General features: G+C 40.0%; 1 protein-coding gene across 1 annotated transcript in view; it reads left to right on the top strand.

Moving 5' to 3' along the window:
- Nucleotides 1-21,964, top strand: part of LOC136865961 (putative divalent cation/proton antiporter TMEM165) — an 82,078-nt gene that overhangs the window by 21,351 nt on the left and 38,763 nt on the right. Inside the window, exon 3 of the mRNA XM_067142529.2 lies at nt 6,588-6,763. Within this exon, the coding sequence (XP_066998630.2) occupies nt 6,588-6,763 (176 nt within the window). The remainder of the gene's footprint in view (nt 1-6,587; nt 6,764-21,964) is intronic.

The raw sequence follows: 21,964 nt of genomic DNA, 5'->3' as shown, positions 1-21,964 counted from the left end.
TGCATGTCAAAAGTTCACACAATTATACTTTCTGGAGCGTTGAAAAACTTGTTGGGTTAGAGCAATAAACAGTTCAGTCTTTATAATGAAACAGAAATGTGCCTCCTTGAATACTCCTGTTAGAGGATAAGAAAAAGCAAAGCTGATAAACTGTCACAGATGCCAATTTCGTATGTTGTGAATTAGAAGACTTCATAAAAATCCGAAATTTTGTGCTAAAAAACAACTATTTCACTTTTAATGGTAAAATTTACCACCAAGATGGCCTAACTATGGGTGATCCCTTATCAGGCATCTTAGCTGAAATCTATTTAGATTCTTTAGAACATCATAAAATAATAAATAAAATAAAAGGCCTTAGCTTATGGCTTCGGTATGTAGACGACACATTCGTAATAATCAATAAAGATCTCAACAACAGTACCGATATTTTAAATTATTTAAACAACCTAGACCAAAATATTAAATTCACCAAGGAAGATGAAGTCAGTGGATCCTTAAATTTCCTAGATCTCACAGTAACTCGTATTAATGGCAACTTCGATTTTAAAATTTACAGAAAACCTACTCACACCCCATTAACAAAATACCTCTTTACATCCTAACTCCCCATTTTCACACCAGGCAAATGCTGGGGCTGTACCTTAATTAAGGCCACGGCCGCTTCCTTCCAACTCCTAGGCCTTTCCCATCCCATCGTCGCCATAAGACCTATCTGTGTCGGTGCGACGTAAAGCCCCTAGCAAAAAAAAAAAAAAAAAAAAAAAAAAAAAAAAAAAAAAAACCATCCTAACTCCCATAAATTGGCCACTTTTCACAGTTTAATTTACAGAGCTTTAGAAATCCCTCTAACACCCAAGAACCTTCAAACAGAACTAAATTATATAAAGGATTTAGCAAAAATCAATGGATATAAACCTGAAATGATTAACCGTTTAATAAATAAGGTCAAATTCAAATTAACAACAAACCTCATCCCTGACAAACCCAAAAAATCCAAATTCGTTACCTTCACCTACAACAATCCAAACTTTCACCAGGTCTTGAACCCAATAAAAAACAAAAATACCAGTATAGCTTTTAGGACAACAAACACTAACCAAAAATTATTTTTTAATCACAACACAGTCAATTTAAGCAAAAACATTTACTTAGGCTCAGGCATATACAGGCTCACCTGCATGCAATGCAACGTCTCTTATATTGGTCAAACAGGCCGGAGTTTTCAAACTAGGTACTTAGAACACTATAATGCCATTAAGCACAATAAATTTTCAGCTATGAGCTCCCATATGAAAGAAACAGGACATCACTTCACGACGATAGAAAGAGACCTCACAATTATTAAAAGAGTAGACAAAGGGAAGTTGACGAATGAACTTGAAACCATCTATATATTTTTGGACCAATACTACAACAAAAATCTAAACCTCAATGATTTAATTGAAGTCAAGAATCCATTATATGAAAGTTTACCCAAATTATTGCAAACTCTAAATTCAAAACATAACTACATTCTTAAAAATCTTAAGTTAACATCTTCTAGAACCTCCACTACTTTAACTAACTTGACTCCCTTCATGTCCGCCCCCACAATTCTCCTGCAACCCAACAAGACTCCCTCCCTGTCCGACCATGCAAATCTCTCGCAACCAACAATACATAACCTTAATGCTCCGCCTCCCCCCCCCCCCCCCCCTCCGCCACACCCTCCTCCGCCAATCTCACATCGATACAATACTAGAAGCACAAGTGTCAGGCATTCAACGCTACCATAACAACTGCATAACAGTCAAGGAAATAAATGAACCTACACAAAACGTTGTTTTTCTTCAACTAACCTTTCCATAACTAATTTAGATCTTTACAGACGAAAGGTAAGTGTTTTATACATTTTCCATGTTTTACTTTTTTTAAACCCACATTCTCTTCAAAAATACCTTCCTAAGCATTCACTCTCCTCTTGTTACAGACTTCACACCAAAGAGCTCCTTCAAACAAGATAAATACATCTATAGACAACCGAATGCTTTTTCCTTGCTCCCACAATTAAGGAAGACACTTATCTTAACGCATTCGACTTTCACTCCTTCAGCCAGTTACATAGACTATAGGCAGCTGAACAGCCACTTAAGAAGGCTGTTGTCTTTTCACAACATACGAAATTGGCATCTGTGACAGTTTATCAGCTTTGCTTTTTCTTATCCTCTAACAGGAGTATTCAAGGAGGCACATTTCTGTTTCATTATATAGACTGAGCTGTTTATTGCTCTACCCCAACAAGTTTTTCAACACTCCAGAAAGTATAATTGTGTGAACTTTTGACTTGCAGCTTGATACTGCAATTTTAGCAAAGGACATTCTAACAATTTGTATGTTTGGACAAACACCTACAATGATATCATCTTTTTATGACTTGTAAGAGCAATCAGGATCCTGATTTTTCACCATACAGGTCTGAGTATGGGGCTGATGATGCCCTTAATATGGGCGAAACATGTCCCTTAACATTTTATAATAATATTTAATTTCTAAAAAGATCTCTTTGTATTGAATAGGTGGATATAAAAAATAATAACACTTGTAACATACTTTGTATTTAGTCGCACGTATGTCGCTTAAAAGCCAGATGCGCTAAGAAACTGAATATTTACATAGTGGCACTACTTGGGGGGGCAGACCACACGTGCTCTTGTGATTTTATAGGGCACATATTTTATCCAGGTTATTCTACAGCAGTGCCGCATATAGATCAGCAAGGCAAAGTGTCCTTGCAAAACTGAATAGGACCCATCACAGCGGAGTTAGGTCGGCAACGGAAGCTTTCCGTACAAGCCCCATTGCTCGCTGAATCTGGTGTGCTGCCTTTACATCTGAGGCACCAACAAATATTTTTGTTCTATGCCACAAATTTGGGACAGATGCCACTCACCCAAGCTATCCCTATGTATTCCATAATGGAAACCGTTGGCTGTGCGCTGCTTATCCACGACTAATGCAATCAGTTGGTATAGGCTTCGTTAACTGTCGCAGACTGTTTGATGTACCTTCGGTCTTCATTACGTGAAGTGTTGTGTGAGAATTGAGTCATGGAATGAACTACACCGGGGACAACACTGTACTGTGAGAAGCTGTGCTGGTGAACCCACTTCACACAATTTGTATTCATGAATGTGCCCTAACACACAGCCCTCTGACACGTCAAACTCTTGCTCTTCAACACGGCCTTTCACAGTACAGTGTTATCCTGAGAACATTGAACTTCGCAACTCTATTACCACGTCACACTTTGCATAATCAAGACTGTCTCACTCCTCTCTGAAACCCCACACCCCTCACCCCCCGAATGACTTGTCAATGACAGACTTGCTCCAGACTTTTTGTTACACATAATGTAAATCATATTTTGCTTGTATTGTCAACTTTGAACAGTTTTGATTTTTATCAACAAAAAGTTTCACCTTTATAATGCCTAAAAGTTTATTCTTTAAAATAAAATTAGAGGAATGTGTTTAGTCCCAAACGGGGTGTGATTTTCTTTTCGATACCAGGATCATATAAATGCTAACAAGTATAACAGGTTTTTAGCAATGAGTTCTCATATGTCAGACCTAAACCATTCATTATCTACAATAGATCAAGACCTCTCTATTCTTCAAACAGTTAGAAAAGGTACTCTGCTAACTATTTACGAATACATTTTTATCAATATAGATCAAATAACGAATCCTAATATTAACTTAAATGAAATAACAGAAAATCTTAGCATCCTTTTTGAAGAAATAATTAATACATATTTCCAAAGAACTACTCCAAACAAGAACATTAGCTCACCCCACTCCTTATCCTTCTTTAAATTCTCCTCGACCCCCTCAAACCTTCCTCTCCTTCACCGCGGCTCCTGGCAAACAACAAACTACACTCAGTACAGCACAAGGCCACACAAAGGCAAGCCAAGGCAGGAATTGACTGGTGAGAAAGTAAGTGCTCAAATGTGCTTCAGAGTTATATTATTCTTTGTCACACACAAATGACCGTTTCCCCAAATATTTTCCCTTTTGTTTAGAGTACTATTATTACTCAATAATACTCAATTATTCTCATAACCAAGACCAGCAATTAAACTTTCAGGAACGTAATATGAGAAGTTCCCCATTTATAAACAAGTGCAATACTACACAAAAGATCTTAAGTCTATAAAAATTGGTTTATTCATCAATAGAACGTACTTTGCTGTAAACAGTAGGAACAAAACCAACACAGTATATCAGTGAGCCTTTCACTGTTTCACTAGTAACTGATCAGTTCTAGAAAACATAAGACTTTATTATAGTTCACTCTATGACGAGCCTACATGTGGAGAATTTTTATTACATGTTGCCAAATGTGGTTCAATGAAACACAGAGAAGAAACTGTTTAAACAGATTATCATAGATTGTAATTTTTATTGAGGACATATATTTTAATATTCTTAGATATGCTTTTAACTTTCCTACGTTGTGAGGCTGAAGACGTCCCCAAGAGGGATGAAACATGCTCCTCTAATTTATGTTAAAGAATAAACTTTTAAATATTGATAAGGTGGACTTTTTCTTGATCAGAATCAAAACTGTTGCTGCAGACTGCCTTGTGACTAACTCAGGACTGAATGGTGCTCCCTGGTTTCTGCTCCTGTTTTAGACCAGTGGAAGATTCTCACAGTTTTCACTTCCAGGTCATCCCAGGTGTCTTCTCCATTGTTTACTGTTTACAGCATCTTTGAAAGGACCGCAACAAACTTCCTTATTGCTTGCCTCAACAATTTGTTAGATCTGGTCGCTCCCACATTGTCGCTGCTCCACTGACCCTCCACATTCTCGGTCTTTGTTAGCTGTGTGTAATATGTCGTTGCATACATACGCACGCAGCACTCATGTTTCAAAGACAGTGATAACTTGAGGTGAATGTGAAGCTTCCAGGATATTTGTCATTACTGTGTAGTAGTCAACATGACTGGCTAATATTTGGTAGATTCAGGTTCTTAACGAGCATGGTGGTTGTGTATTTACGGGTCTTGTAGCTGTAAGTTTGCATTTAGGAAAAAGTGTCCTTGCCACTTAGAGCCTTGAAGGTGGTTTCTGTGTTTTCCATTCTTGTATCGGAAAAATGCTGTATCTTACCTACACAGCTGTTACTCTAATCCAGTACCAGCATCGCCAAAAATTTGTTAAGTTCATGCAGTGGTAAACAAATATGAAAAAATGTTATCCATATTGTAACTACACGTATTTTTTCATCTTTATTATTATTTATTATTTAATCAGTTTACCCTCGAGGGTTGGTTTTCCCGTGGACTCAGCGAGGGATTCCACCTCTACCGCCTCAAGGGCAGTGTCCTGGAGTGTGAAACATTTGGTGGGGGATACAAGTTGGAAGGAGAACAAGTACCTTGCCCAGTACCTGCTGTGCTATCCTTAGCAGGGGCATTACGGTGATGGGAAGATTGGAAGGGATAGGCAAGGAAGAGGGATGGAAGCGGCCATCGCCTTAACTTAGGTACCATCCCGGCGTATGCCTGGAGAAGAATTGGGTAACCACAGAAAATCACTTCGGGGATGGCTGAGGTGGGAATCGGAACCCTCTACTTAGTTGACCTCCCGAGGCTGAGTGGACACCGTTCCAGTCCTCGTACCACTTTTCAAATTTTGCGGCAGAGCCAGGAATCAAACCCGGGTCTCCGGGGGTGGCAGCTATTCACACTACACCACAGGGGTGGACATTCATCATTTTAATTCAGTTTGGAATATTTAAGGATTAAGAGAAGCTTTTCTTCAGAACATGATCAGGTTATCTTATTTTTATCCATCTTCATATGGAAATTAAGTTATTGATGTACACCGTTCTGCTGCAGATCGTGTCTATGGTGGTCGAATGTACAAAATATCTGTGATAGTGGAGTGTTGGGGATGCCTTGTTGAGGTAGTGAAGGCATGCTTGGTTCTCATGGAAGATGAAAGTTCAATTTTCTGTAAAAAGGTTGAAAAAAATTAGAAGCAAGGTTTTCATGAGTACCAGGTTAATACCTGGGGACGAAGGCAGCTGGGTAAAGAGCTAATCACTCAGTGCTAAGATTATGGTTAGTCCAAGCCTATATCTTCCCCCTCCTAATGGTATATACAGCAATGACTTTGCTTTTGGTAGTGAGATGTCTCCACTTTCATAAGTAGTAGTTTTAAGAAATATATGCTGATTCTTTGAAACTTAATACTAATGAATTCTTAGCTTGTTGCCATATGTTGAGATCCTTATTTCTAAATACAGTTTCTCTTGCTATTCAGTTTTGTATAATGAAACTCTGTCAGATCTGTAAAATAGATTAATCAAGATGCCTTTTCCTAACTTTCACCTAGATAATGTTCGATGTTCTTTTCTTTCTCTTTCTTTTCTGAAATTCAAGTTTATTCAACAGGAGCTTCTAGATTCATGAGTGCTATGTATGAGTCTTTCATTTTGTTTCTTGATTTGACTAGTTATTAGGGCCAGTATTTGTCCTTTACTGGCTTGTTGTTGTTGTTGTTTTTTAACTGCAAAATATATGTCCTTTCAGCTGTGTTTGGCTTAGCTGCTACCATCATTCCACGTGCCTTCACGTATTACATATCGACTGCACTCTTCGCCCTCTTTGGTCTCAAGATGCTGAAAGATGGCTATTATATGTCTCCAACTGAGGGCCAAGAAGAGTTTGAGGAAGTGCAGTCAGACCTGCGGAAACGTGATGATGAGGTACACAACCTTCTGATATTTTCAGTTGCAGTCATCTTTCAGCCACAAAATAGAAGTGCTATATATATCTTAGGTATATGTCATTACTACATTCATGATTACCTTTCAAGTGTGTTGATGTTTGCTGTTAATGTTATTTAAGTGTTTGTGTGCTGATGATGGCTCCAAGAGCTGAAACATGTCCACTTTGGTTAGATAAATAGTGTTTTTAGATTATATTGTATGTGTTGATTAGGTGATTAATCTATATATTTTATCTCAGACTTTGACTTGTTGAAGCTGGTTCTTGTTGCTTTGTCTTTGCGGTATTGGTGTTAAAGACCCCATTTCATTCCAAAGAGGTTAATCTTGTTCAGTAGGGATTGCAGGATCCTTAAGATTGTCAGACACAAGCTGATGTTACTACGAAGACGCACACACGCACTAATAAACTGCCATCTTGAACAAATCACTAGTACTACTACCTCAAGTTAAGCATAATCACTAAACGAGGCCATACCGCCTGATAGGAATGTCAGACGGATTGCTGAACAAACGGAAGCTGACTCGCACGCCATATGTCACACAACTTGTCCAAAAAAAAAAAAAAAAAAAAAAAGTGTGTCAGAAAGGTTCTGATAGGTAAGGAACACCTTGGACAACAACTAACAAAACTTGGCAATGTCTTCTACAACAAAATATGCTGTTAATAGGGTGTATGGTTACCCCTAACGGCCACACATGCTTTGCAGCGATGTGACATGCTCTCTGTCAGATGGTCCAAGAGCTCTTGTGGTAGTCGATCCCATTCCTCCGAAAGGGCAATGCGAAGGTCTGGTCTTGGAGGGTCCTTGGTGGAGGCTGATGGGATGCAGTTCACCTCCCCAATGCATCCCAGGCATGTTCTATAGGGTTCAGATCCACAGACGTCGCTGACCAGTCCATGCGATGAACGTCTTCCCCAGCTAGAAATTCATCCACCAGAGCAGCGTGGTGCAGTCGGGCATTATTGTCCATTGAGAGGAAGTCTGGACCAACTGCACCTCTGAAGAGTCGAACATGTGGTCTCAGTACCTCATCCCTGTATCTCCGAATGTTAACAGTGTTCCACGGACCACCCATGAAGATGTGCAGCCGTACAGCCATTCAACATGATACCGCCCCACACCATGACGCCACTACCACCGTACTGGTTCCATTCCACAATGTTCCTGTGGTTGTATCGGCTACCTGGTTCTCTCCAGATTAATGTGCGACGGGAATCGTTCTGCAAACTGAAGCGGGATTCACCCGTGAAGAGCACATGCCTCCATTCATTCATTGTCCAGTTTCGATGTTGACGGCTCCACAGTAAACGGGCCCGTCTCTGTGCTGGAGCGAGCAGGACGCACACCGCTGGACATCGGGCAAACAGCCCTGCTGTTCTGAGCCTCCGGTACACAGTTTGCTGGGAAACGGCAACCCCTGAGACGGCTGCAAGTTCCGCTGACAATTGTCTTACAGGTGCTCTCCGATTTCGTTGGGCGGTTAAGGCCAGATATCGGTCCTGCTGTGGGGTGGTTACCCTTGGTTGACCTGGTACTGGCCTACGACTAACATCTCCTGTGTCTCGAAATCATCTCCAAAACCTGGAAATGACACTTTGTGGCACATTCAAGGGTACGGCGACTTCGATCTGTGTCTGGCCTGCTTCCAGGCGGCTGAGAATTCTACCCTGCAAAACATGGTCCAAATGGTGGTGTTCTGCCGTTATGTTGTCACGTTCTCCATGAGGCTACACTCTGCACACTATAACAGGGCAAACACGACTGAGGGAATATGGGTCGCAGGCACTGTCTGTGTTTACCTTGCGGTTACGCCGGTAGTCAAAGCAGGGAACACTTCTTTCCTATACAGAGTGAACACACAAAGTTGGTAGGTGCATATGTCGTGCGATTTGCTGTCTATTTCCTGTTGCCCTGCTTACTCGAAACTTATGCTTAACTTTTGGACACTAGAGTACTACTGCTGCTGCTGCTGCTGCTGCTGCTCCATTAGCATGTCAGCAGAATCACAATATGAGTTCCCGACTTTCACTAGCAACTCTAGTTAAAACTCCCCTCAACCGTCAAGACTACCTCTTTATATATATTGCCTGGCCAGGCTTCTAGAAGAATATGACACAAGATGTTTTCTCATAATTTCGAGAGTCTCCAATAGCCTATTCACAAATGGATTGAATGTTCGATTAACCTCTAGTGACAAAGTGCATTGTTCTGGACTATTACAGTGTCTTGCACAACATTTCATTGGATTTATACATCACATATACAGGTAATAATAAATTATATACTATCAATTACTTGTTCTTATGTCAAACTCTTATTAATATACATACAAGCAAATGTGTTATAACATAACCTCACATACAACACACAAATAATAAGACCACGATTTATACAAATAAAGTCCGGATATAACTATAAATAAAAACAATAATAATAGATGTAAACTACTTCATAGCCACACCTCACAAATAATAATAATAGTCAAGCTCGATGTTCCCATTATTTACCCATGGGTTAGAGAATTGTTTCCAAATTATACTAGTCCATTACACTTGCATCAAAGCATTGTCTGTATACCTTAGTTAATTTACTACTGTACCATTGATCTTCATAAGTTTAAAGAGTAGCGGAGACAGTATGCAACCTTGATGAACACCTCTCTGGATAGTGGTTCTGCTGTCGTATTTTCCCCAACTCTAATTTCAGCTGTCTTTCCATTATAGGTTTTGGATTATTCGAATATTTTCGCCATCCAGGTTAATATGGTGAAAGATTTCCCATTGTTTTGAATGCAGTATCTTATCACATGTTCTTTATTCTAGTGTGGATTATTCTTATAAAGGTTTTTTTAGAAGGCTCATAAGACTGATTAGTCTGTAGCCACTACAGGTTCTGTGTGGAATTTCAATGTGTTGCCTTTATTATCATAGTAGTATGTGATTAAATGCAATTTTTTTCCTCTGCAGTACATTTCCTGTTCTGCACAGCACATGTATTGATTAATCTCTTAACACTTATCGCTACCAGCACACATATCGTCCAAAAATTATGTGGCCGAGAAAGTGTGTATTTGTGCAACATTAAACAGCTTGCAATGAGGAAATTAAAAAAACTATTTTAATGTTGAGAATTGTAAGAACTAACTGGTTTAACCTCTGTTGCCCATAGGAGGGTAACTCTGACACATTTCTTGCATTTTCTAGGCTTGTCAATGCATGTATCTTATGGGAGACATCCTAGTTTTTGTATAAAATCTTTGAGACATTGTATCATTGGGATTTGATGGTTTGATTTTTTGGCTGGCTGGTCACACAACATGTTGCCAAGCAGTTTAGAGATACTGTCAGCAGGAAGTTAGCCATTTTTAAAGATGAAGGACAGAGACCTTTTGTTGGTGATCCACTGGAGTTTAACCAGTACCTAAAACAGCCATTTGACCACGGAGTGAGTTGGCTGTGCAGTTTGGATCATGTAGTTGTGAGCTTGCATTTGATAGGTGGTGGGTTCGAACCCCACTGTCGGCAGCCCTGAAGGTGGTTTTCTGTGGTTTCCCTTTTTCACACCTGTCCAGTGCTGATGTTGTACCTGAATTAAGGTCATGGGTGCTATGTTCCCAGTCGTAGCCCTTTCCCATCCTTGCTTCACATAGAAACCTTCTATTCTCTGGTTTCTTCTATTGTGTGTTAAACTTAACTTAAATGTTCTCCTACAGTTATTAATTTAACACCTCATATAAAAGTCCCTAGTTTCATGAACGCATTTCCACCATTTGTTACAAAACAATGGAATAGAAATGAATAAGTTTCCATGCGATTTGTGAATGTGTTTGGCAGTGAGCATCTTTTGTTTCTTTCCATAACACATTCAAAGTGGTATATTGGAATAGTATTTTGTCACAGATGATTTACTTTATTATAGGTTATAGTGGAGATTGCTAAAATGTAAACGTGCAGTAAGAGGCAGCAAAAGTGTTGTTATAATGAATACAAGAAAATGTTGTTATAGATTGAATTCAAAAGTATGCGAGTGTGCTTGAAAAAATAAAAGAACAGATGGTTAGATCACAACATTCAGTATATTCTTATACGAGTTTAACAGTCTCTTACAACACTGGGAAAATGTGCTAATTCATATACGTCTTGAATGATTTTTGGAGCCGGGCATTCTTCTTTTTTTAAACCCCCTGTGGGTGTGAGACGCAGACGAAGAATACACTCACAGTATCCCCTGCCCGTCGTAAGAGGCGACTAGAAGGGGCTACCAAGGGATGATCGAATTAGAACCATGAGACTACTTGTAATTAGTACCATCACGCAGGGTACACCATGGGTCGCTTTTACTTGTGCGTAGTACCGCTATGTTAGCTACACAATAGGTTTGTGATTAATAGCGACAGTCTGTGCTTCCGGCTGGGTTTTACAGTACCTGTGATTAGTACCACTATATGAGCAACACCATGGTTCTGCCTTGTTTATGATTAGTGCCCACTATGTGAGGAACACCACGGGATAGTACGAGTCCCTATGGTTAGTACACTTATGTGAGGAACACCATAGGTTTGCGTTGCCTGTAAATGGCGCTGCTGCGTGAGAAACACCATAGGACTGTGTTACATGTGCGCATTACATTACCTGTGAGTAGTACCATAATGTGTGGAATACCGTGAGTCTATGCTGCTTTTGGTTAGTACCGCAACATGACAAATACCATAGTTCTACTTTCCTAACAATAAGTACCATTACGAGAAGCCGATGACACGGATTTTGGACCCCTTTAGACTACAAGCATCATCATTTCAGTATTGTGCTTTAGAAGCAGTCCCGTGGTCAGTAATACTATTGTTTAGCGCTAGTTTCTGGGAATGTGGGGCATTGCGGGTCGGATCCAGTGATTGTTTTAAATGAATATCCATCCATTCGTTCTTCGTCCTCACGTTTTGAATTCTGGCCAGTGGAGGATTTTGGACTTTTAAATTGTCATTACATTTAGTCTCATTTCATACCATTAGGGGCCAATGACCTAGATGTTAGGCCCCTTTAAACAACAAGCATTATCTTCCTTTTTTGCAGGGAAAATAATGTTATGACTTGCCAGTGCTGCAATGGCAGCAGAAACTCTTGCACAATTCTACACACTCTTGTCTTGGACTCATGAATATAGTCTCTTACAATTTCATGTAAAGAGTCTGAAGTATAATAACTATAAGCATTTGTTGGACTTGAGACACTGATAAGTTTCAGTCTGTGGGGAAACTCTAACCTATTTTCAATTTCTTCAAGTATCTTGTTCATTATGGCGTTGGTAATTAGGTATCTTTGTAGAAAAGATTCTTTTGGAAACTCTAAAAAGTTGTTTTTTCATAGTATGGTTTGTCCTTTGCCTTCTTCAGTTTATAGAGAGTTTTCACACAGCAGTAAAATTTCAAACTTACATCTTCTGGTTGCTACCATTCTGAAGTTTTAACAGCTGTTAAGAGGTTTTGCACCAGGCTGGTGTCATGTTAATTTAACACAAGTATTAAAAAACAATATATATATAAGATAAGAGTTTTGTCTGTACATTGCTGAGAATTTGAAAAGAATGGTATTATTGTATCGGTCATGTCCAGAGTAACAAGGAAATGCACTTTTTACTTTCCGTAATTTATGTCTGCATGTACACACATCACTGGAAAACGGCTGAAGATAATTGAATGAAAATTGGTATGTAAAGTCCGGGGATGAGCCACTACAATCTAGGTTGTAAATCATTTTATTCACGCTGAGTGAAATGGTAGTTTAGGGGAAGGCCTGAAATTTATAGTAATTCTCAAATATTTCTATTATTAGTGGTCCTATTGATAAATACTATATAACTAAAGCTATCTAGAATTAAATTTCCGATCATTTGTGTCCTATACATTTTTATCGCACAGACTATGATAACACAGATATTCATGAATTTGTATTTTTGTTGTTAAGTCCATATCAACGCCAAGCCACGGGAAAATGGGTTAACTGAATTGAATTACAATTGGTATATAGAGTCGCGGAATAAGAAACTATCTAAGCTGTAAACAATTTTATTCGCCCTGGATTAAATTGTAGTTTAGTGGAAGGCATCTAAAATTTAATTTTTAAACACCTATGTTATTGGTCCTATTGAAAAGTACCACATAACAACAGTTATAGAGAATACAACTATCGATCATTTATGTTTCATTCAGTTTTACCGCACCGACTATGATGAGTGGTATTTCAGAGTCGGAAGAAAACTAAATGTGAAGGCCTACAATATCGAAAACGCATAACATTGATCAACAATAACATTACATTGACCATTGTTTGTTGTGATGTTCTTTGTCTCTTATGCTGCTACTCAACTCCAGCCTGACAGAATATTGGTGGGAAATAGCTGGGGAGTTAGAAAACTTTCTTCTTTAGCATGCCATTCCTCTGTTTCATACATTTTCTGATACTGCTGGTATGTAAAACACTGGTTTATCATAGATTCCAGCTATTCGATCCCTACTCTGATGCGCTGTTTTGAATGAGCAGTGTGCACACTTAAGGCAGAGGCTCACTTAGTTGTAGTAGTAGTAGTAGTAGTAGTAGTAGTATGACCTGGTCTAGAATTACATTTGAGCCTCCTCCAAATTATAACACCACAATTCGCTAAATAATTCCAAATTCAGCCTTGAAAAGAGCCATTTCTTAAGAAAACCTTCTTCCTCTTCACTTTTATTAAATTCTACATTAATTTTATTCTAAATTAGCAGGGAAGAGTGTGTTCCTCCTCTGGCTTGGAGGAAAAATTTGCCTCGAAGTCAGATAGTTTTTTCCGCCGCCAGTGTAGTGAATTGAGATTTTCCGACTCATCGGGTACTCCTAGGAAACAGATTAGTAAAAGGGCATAGTTTTTGCCTGGGACTCTCCACTATTCGTCCCTCTCCACGCCGAAAAAAGGAGAAAAGTGTTCACGAATCACGGCTGTCTGCGGCTTGGTCATTCCAGCTCTGGAACTTTGGACTGTTAGATCAGCAGCATAGTACTGTTCGTTGAAAATGAGAAAATGTGTGGTTTTTCATTTGGTTGAGTATTTCAAATGAAAGCATTGCTTTTAATCGCGCCACTCCTACTGACGCCATTGTAATGACTTGCGTTCATTTCATTTGCGAAAACCACTAAGCCAGTCTTTTTGAGGATGTGTAAAGGCAGGTGGAGAGCGAGCGTCTGTCATTATAATGAAAACTCCCCAAGCGGGGCCTACCATTACAATGAAAATTCTCCAACCCAGTCTTTTTATGAGAAACGACATTCGGTGACTTCTCTGTCACGTTTCTAGAGCTATGCAATTTAATACCATCTTGCTCGCAACATGTACACTACCTAACGTAGAAATCTGTATACAATGTAGAATTCAGTAGCGAAGCACGAGTACATCAGCTAGTTTGTTAATGTTAGCATGAGACAGCCTTGTTAAATTTGTGTTGAATCTACTCACTTAATATTCATTAGAAAACTGAGCCAATGTGTTAGTGCAATTATTATTAGGGATTTAAGCCCACTAGAGAGTGCTTATCTTTCTGAATGCTCGCTTTTGTTCCCAGTACCTCTCGAGTCCTGCTATTAGATTTTCATTTCTTTCCTGTGAAAGAGTTTTGCAGGATTTAACAACCTTTGGTAGAGGAGACCACGAGTTTACCATTTTACAAAATTTTGGGCGGTCTGAGGCATCGGTATCAGAAATCCCAGTGGAAGCCAAGTCTTTTTTACTTCATTGAGCCTTATGCTTCCAGTCTTCTAGCTTTTGATGAGTGAGAAGATCTTCATAAGTCTGCCGTTGCTCATAAAACTTCAGCTGCCTACGTTACATGCCAGTGTTAGCCATTTCCAACTGTTGGTACAGTTCAGAGTTCTCTTTTAGTCAGTAGGTTCCATCCGGGAGCGCTCTTGGCCCATGGATGTTCCAGAGGATACGTCTTTTGAACTTTTCCAGGTCATTCATAGTGCCTTTCCAGTTCATCAGTAAGGTCTCTGCAGCATATAAGAACTGGTGTCTGACAACATTTTTTAAAGGCATATTTTGGTGTTCTTCAAAATGACTTTCTTGTTGTAATGGTTTTGCGACAGTTGGTATGCTGCATTGACTTAGTGTAATGTTAACTAAGAGAAAAAACTTTTTGATTTTTTTGCTCTATTTACCATACTGAAGCCCAATCTTCTCTACTGTGTAAATTTTTGAAGTCATTATTTTGAGTTCAGGCCTTCTATAATGCGAAAGGAAAACAGAGAATATCACATCGCAGTGATAAAATGAGAAATAACACAAACGCGATCACAAAGACATTAAACCAAGTAGCCGTGGCACCCAAAGAAAAAGGTAAAATAACAAATACCTGGGGTCAGATTCTGTACACATTAAGTGATCCTGAACATATAGTCAGGACAAAGAATTAAGTAAGGCAAGGTTTGCATCTCTTTCAAAAACCATATGTACCACATGATACACATTTTGCAGTCATCGTTTTGTTAAAAGCTCCTCTCTTTTTCAAAGAGATAATAAAAGCAAAAGGGTAGGGAAGAAATAAATGTTTTGGAATATCAAAGTGGGATTGTGGTGCCATCTGTCAAGTTAGGGAAGAAGTATAGTACACGAACTTTTTCTTGAGCCCTAGTTCCCATTCAGTACTATGGAGTTCAGGGCTCTAGAAAAAGTTTGCGTACTGTAATTGTCAAGTCCAAGAAAGTTACAATATTGGAACACAAACATATGGTGTAGCCTCTAGGAAATAAAATAATAGCACAGCTAGAGCGATGGAGCAAAAGAGCATGTAGTGTGGCACAGTGTGTCAGTATTATAAAAACCCAAAGAATTGGCACGAACATCGCCAAAATCTTGTACCTTAAAGTGGGGTTTTAGTGAATAATATGACTATAGTTTCTGGCTATAACATGAACATTATAATACACAATATAGTAACAGAGGGGTAGTATTTAATGAAAAATAAAATCAAGAGTAATCAAAGGCAGACAAAGAAAGAAAAATAATTTAAATCGAACTGGAAATGAAGAGTATTGTGTTTAAATAGCGTAAGTAATGATAGACTAAGAAACTAGACATTAAATAATCAGTCTGGAAAGTGATAGAAATATCAGAAAAGTTCAGTTCATTGTATGTACAAATATATCAATGTGGTTGTATGTGGTACAGAACCAGTCATTTATTTTTATTTCATTGTAATGTATTGTGACAATGGATGTGAAGAGTGCAGGGGAACAGTGGAAGGTGCATCAGCAAGCAAAGCAGTCGTTCCAGCATATTGTTCAGGCATGTGATGCGGGAGCTGGTTGAGTTCTCTTGAAGATTCTAGAAGCTGGCTAACAATGAATGGGCGCCTGGAAGCAGAAATTGTGTTATTTTAAAATCGAGAGTCTTCCACTGGTCACTTATAGTTATGAATTTCATTGGTTCCGTATTGAAGTGGGATTACAGTAAAATTAAATTCCTTCAAGGTCCACCTATTCAATACAATGACGTTTTATTGTGATTCAATCACATGTAAATTGGTCAAATGGTACTAGTTTCGGCATCTATGTGCCATCATCAGCCTTAAGTACAAATTAAACACTATATATATTCCTAAAACATCTAAAACACATTTTAACACATTATAAAATACAATTGCTGCAGTGATACATGAGATAAATTAAAACTATGATACAATTGATTGCTCTGATATAAAATTCTTAAAATTCTGGCTGTTCGTTACATAGTTCAGTCTGTGTACATCTGGGATAAGTGAATTTGTGCTGTTGTGTGCTGTCCATGTGAGTGACATTTATTCCTTTGATATTAGGTGGTTCCGTTGAAGTTTAGTTTGATCATGTAAGATTGTGATATAAATTGTTACCGTGTTTTAGCGGTAGGTAGAGGTGAAAGAAGGTGCGGGTGTGAATGGATCTCAAGCTACGAAATTATAGTGCATGTAAACTAAATTTAAAATTTAATAAGGTTATATTTTCCTTTCAAAATAAATAAGTAACAAGCATGGCAGGTACAGAGTAGCCAGTAAAATAAGGTAGTTACAATATTTACAGGATTTGGGCTTCGCACCCCGAATTCACAATGTTTGGGCAATCAGCTCAGTTTTACCCCAAACACAAGTTTTAACAGAGGGGCAGAAAACCCCACTCATACCTAGGAGCCCTAGCTCCAAATTACACTGAAAAGCCTCCTCGAGGCATACCATACTCAAAAGAGCCACACGCTCTCAAATTTAAGCCTCTCCCAGGCCACACCAAACTCCACCTTCAAGCTGTCCTCAACGGACATAAACACAGGGGTAAAATACCCAATCTACTGAGGTCTATTAAACGAAAAGAATGTTAATTAAATGACCTCTAAAATAACAATTTGAGAGGAGGCGAACTTGCACTCCTAATACACTTTGATTAAGACCTACTTGGCGCTAGGCCGTTAATACAAGGGCTAATCCCATACTAAAGAGGTGACTTAAGAAGAGAACGATTTGTTTTACATTAACGAAGAATAGGTTGAGAAAAGTAAGTTCACCTCAAAACAATATGAGTGGGAGCTCGAGAGGGTTAGCACTCTCTATCCCAGAATGTAGCTTTACAAGAGAATAGATGAAAAGAGTAGTTACATTTTAGGAAAAGGTTACATAGTGGAACGCTTCGAACCCGCCCCGAAAGTTAAACTGCTGAGCTAGCAAAGAAAGAATTTATTAATCGGCCATTACCTTATTGCTGACCGCTGCCGAGGAAAGAGGCGCTTCCCGCCTCCTGCTATGTACTTTATACACTGAAGGATGGAACAGAAGTGGCCCGGAGACCCTAAAATCAGCAGTTTATATCCTCTCGCGGAAGGTTCTAGGTGTTAGGGGAAAGAAAACACCCTCCCACAAACCTTTTATTGGCTAGGGTACAGAAACATATTCAAGTTGGGGGAAGATACCTATGATTGGTCAGAAATTAATAACAGAAATTCGCGATTGGTCAAATGCAAAACAAGGGGAAAGAGAGGGGTATACAGCCAACTTAAACAATAACAGAAAGAAATTTAACAAAGAACAAACTTTTGAAATAAAATTTTCTTCAACAAAATAGTTCTTTGACTCCGCACTAGGTTGCACTATTGTTGATCTTCAGTAGTGTCCTCTAGAAGAGAAAGTTCACACTGCTTACTTCAAGCGAAACAAAACCACATCAAAAATGACACAGTTCAAAAACTCAAAATTTTCCACGTGGTGACATCTTCTGAGAAAGTAGAAAATTAATACCATCAATAAAGTTCAGACTTCCTCCAGCAGAGGAGTTTCAACTGGCGCAAATTTTAAATTAGCGGAGTGGAGGTGTACCGCCCGGTACAGACCTCCCCCCCCCAAAAGTTCCTCCAGGGGTGACACATGAAGTCAGTTTGAAACAAGTTCCAAGTTATGATGTGAATATGAAGATAGATTGCAGAAGCATTTATGAGATTTTCTTAATTTGGTTTGTTTCAGTTTCAAAATTTTGTTGTTGCAGGTGAAGTAAAGTCTTTCTGTTTGTAGTAGTTGAATTCTGAAGATAAACTTTTAATACTTAAAAGTGAAGAAAATTTTGCAATGTCCACCAAATATTGCTGTTGAATTCTCATGAAACGGTATTAAGGTTGAACAGGAATGTCTATGTAGTTGATGTAGGCTAAGTTGGATGACCAGACCGTCCGTTACAGCTTGCGTCCAAAGGAAGCCGCTCGGACCCCTCAAGTACCCTGAGATACCGCTCGCCCGCACTATGAGGGGAGCAGAGGTGTTGAAACACGCCGCGCCCGCGGTGAACATATACAGGCTGCGGACAAGTAGCAGGTCGTGCGCCGCACATCAGCCTTGGCCGGGAGGAGAGCTCCGGCTCGCCGTGCACGTCGTCCTCGCTGGGGCCGAGGGGGCCCGTCCTCGAACCCAGCCGCGGGACAGCGCCGCGCGGCTGCGGGGGCACTGAAACATTAAAGCTAGGCGGCAGAATTGTGTTGGACCATCATGTTTCTTTTGAGGGCACAGGCATGTAGAGAGATTGAGGGGCCAGCGGCGTGCAGATATCCATGGCATTTCATCTAAGCCAGCCACTGTGTGTAGTGGAGCAGGAGACGGGAGCGTGGTAATGGCCGTGGCAAGGACAGGATGGCAGTTTAACAAATCGGGGGAGGTTTACAAGAAATGCTTAAATATAGAGAAATATAATAGGAGGAGCAGAAAGCCTTAAGAGTGGAACTCACAAAAAATATAACCTTCATATTCCTATCAAATTATATGAAGCAAGTTGAAACAAAATTTACACCGGTTTCACCTGGGACAGGTGAACCCTAAATATCCTCTCGGTGGCTGGATTGCTTACTAACAATGTAACTGGAGTAAGAAAATCGAGAATGATGCATGGCCCATGAAATCTGGGGGCAAGCTTGCCCGCGGGAACAAAATTCTTGACCATCACCTGGTCACCTACCTTCAAAGTGGTGGGTCTCCGTCCACGATCATACTTTTCCCTAACCTTTTCATGAGATACCTTAAGATTGGCTTTAGCCTTCTTCCAAAGGTCTTTAATATTATCCGGATCTATTGTCTCGGGTAGAATGTCACTCAGAGACCAAAGGTTAGAGAGCGGCGTGTTGGGAACAAACTTGAACATCAAGGAAGCTGGAGTGAACTTATGAGATTCATGAACCGCCGAATTCAAGGCAAAAGCTAACCAATGCAGGGACGTGTCCCACCTGGAATGATCTTCATGATGATAGGCAATAAGTGCGGACCTGAGATTACGATTAACCCGTTCAGCTAGAGATGGTTGAGGGTAATAAGCAGAAGTAGTTACATGAGAGATGGATAAGTCAAAACAGAATTTACGAAATAAGTTAGATGTAAAAGCCTTAGCATTATCAGATACAATATATTGGCACGGACCAAAAGAAGCAAAAATAGAATTTAAGCAAGTAATGGTAGACTGAGCGGTAGCCAGTTCAGTCGGAAATAACCAGGAAAATCTGGTAAAACCATCTACACATACAAGGATGAACTTGTTGGCATTACCCTTTGACTGGGGGAAGGGTCCTACATAATCAATATACAGGCGTTCCATGGGGCGCGACGCTTGCTGAGAAGACAAGAGGCCTACCTTGGTGGACATGGTCGGTTTACTGAGCAAACAGGATTTACAGGCCTTTACTAGTTCACGGATTTCACCGTCCATACCTTTCCAGATGAACATATCACGAATCTTTTCACGAGTTTTAAAGATACCAAGATGCCCTCCTAATGGGGTCTCATGATAATACTTGAAGATCATAGGTACAAGAACCGCTGGAACAACAACTTTCATCATCTTATCATGCCTCGAAGGGCAACATAGAACCCCATTCCTCAGAACATAAGGGACAACATGTTCCCCAGAAGAAAGGGTTTCCATTATCGGAGCCAGCGTCGGATCTTCACGTTGGTATTTCTCGATATCCCTAAAAAGCATGGGAGCATCTGTTAGGATGGCATTAACCTCAAATAGTATGGACTCGGAAGGTGATGAACTGTCGACCGGTTCGTGGGTCTCGACGTCGTTAGAAAACATACGGCTGAGTCCATCAGCAACAACATTTTCGGTACCTCTGATATGTCTAACATCAAATTGGAAGGCAGAAATACGGATGGCCCAACGGGCTATACGACCAGTACGACGCGGCCTACCTAAGACCCAGCTTAAAGCTTGATTATCTGTCTCCAGGTCGAATTTGACGTGTTCCAGATAGAGACGGAACTTTTCTAAGGCGAATAAGACTGCCAAACCTTCGAGCTCATAGATGGAATACTTGGCTTCTTGAGCCGATAGAGTCCTAGATGCGTAGGCGATGGGTCGCCTCCCTAGTTCAGTCTCTTGAAGAAGGACTGCCGCTACTGCTGACGACGACGCATCGGTTTGGACGATGAATTTCTTCGAGAAATCAGGCATAGCAAGTACAGGAGCATTACAGAGAGCTAATTTAAGATCTTCAAAAGCGGCTTGTTGAGAAGGTCCCCACTCGAATTTGATGCCTTTCCTACGAAGAAGGTTTAAGGGCGCCGCTCTATTAGCGAAGTTAGGAATAAACTTCCTGAAGAAATTCACCATACCAATGAACCTGGCGATACCTTTAATGTCCTTGGGAGGTTTAAAATCACGGATGGCCTGTGTTCTAGAATGATCGACTGCTACACCATCGGGTGACACAATATGCCCTAGGAATGACATAGAGGGCTTAGCAAAGGCAACCTTGGACAACTTAACAGTTAACCCAGCCTTACGAAGGCGATCGAGAACTTCTCGCAGATGATCTAGATGTTCTTCAAAAGTCTCTGAAAATACGACGACATCATCCAAGTAGTGATATAAGTACTCGAATTTGATGTCGGAGAAGACCCTATCTAGTAGCCTAGTGAGCACAGCTGCTCCCGTGGGGAGCCCGAAAGGCACGCGGTTGTATTCATATAAATTCCAGTCCGTAGCAAACGCTGTAAGGTGTTTAGACTCTTCGGCAAGGGGAATTTGATTATAGGCCTGATTCAAGTCCAAGATGGTGAAGAACTTGGCCTTACGAAACCATGAAAAACAAGAATGAAGGTCAGGAAGGGGCACAGATTGCAACACCACCTTCCGGTTGAGAGCCCTGTAATCAATGACAGGCCTGAAGCCTCCTTGGGGTTTCGGGACTAGAAAAATAGGCGATGAATACGCCGACTTAGAGGGCCTAATAATACCATCCTTCAATATCTGATCGATAATTTCTTTCAGAGCCTTCATTTTAGGTGGAGATAGCCTATAAGGTGGAAAACGGACAGGAATCGAATCCGTGACCTCAATTTTGTATTCAATAAGGTCAGTAACACCAAGAGTATCAGAGAACACCTCGGGAAACGACTGACACAGTTTGCGAATACTATCAGCCTGCTCCTCAGGTAGATGTCTAAGGTCTAACAACATCTCATCCTGGGTAGGCGAAATTGAAGAACATGATGCAGAATTACACTTTAATAGAGGGATATTACAATTAGCGGCAAATTTGAAAGTGCAAGACCTACTCTGAAGATCGAGCACAAGACCAGTGTGAGAAATAAAGTCAGCTCCCAATATAATGGGGCAAGACAGGTGCTTGGCCACAAACAGTTTGATTTTCC

Source organism: Anabrus simplex, chromosome 3 (genome assembly GCF_040414725.1).
Source record: "Anabrus simplex isolate iqAnaSimp1 chromosome 3, ASM4041472v1, whole genome shotgun sequence".
In the NCBI taxonomy this organism is placed as follows: domain Eukaryota; kingdom Metazoa; phylum Arthropoda; class Insecta; order Orthoptera; family Tettigoniidae; genus Anabrus; species Anabrus simplex.
The sequence above is the reverse complement of the archived record's forward strand: the minus strand, read 5'-3'. Positions and strand labels throughout refer to the sequence as shown.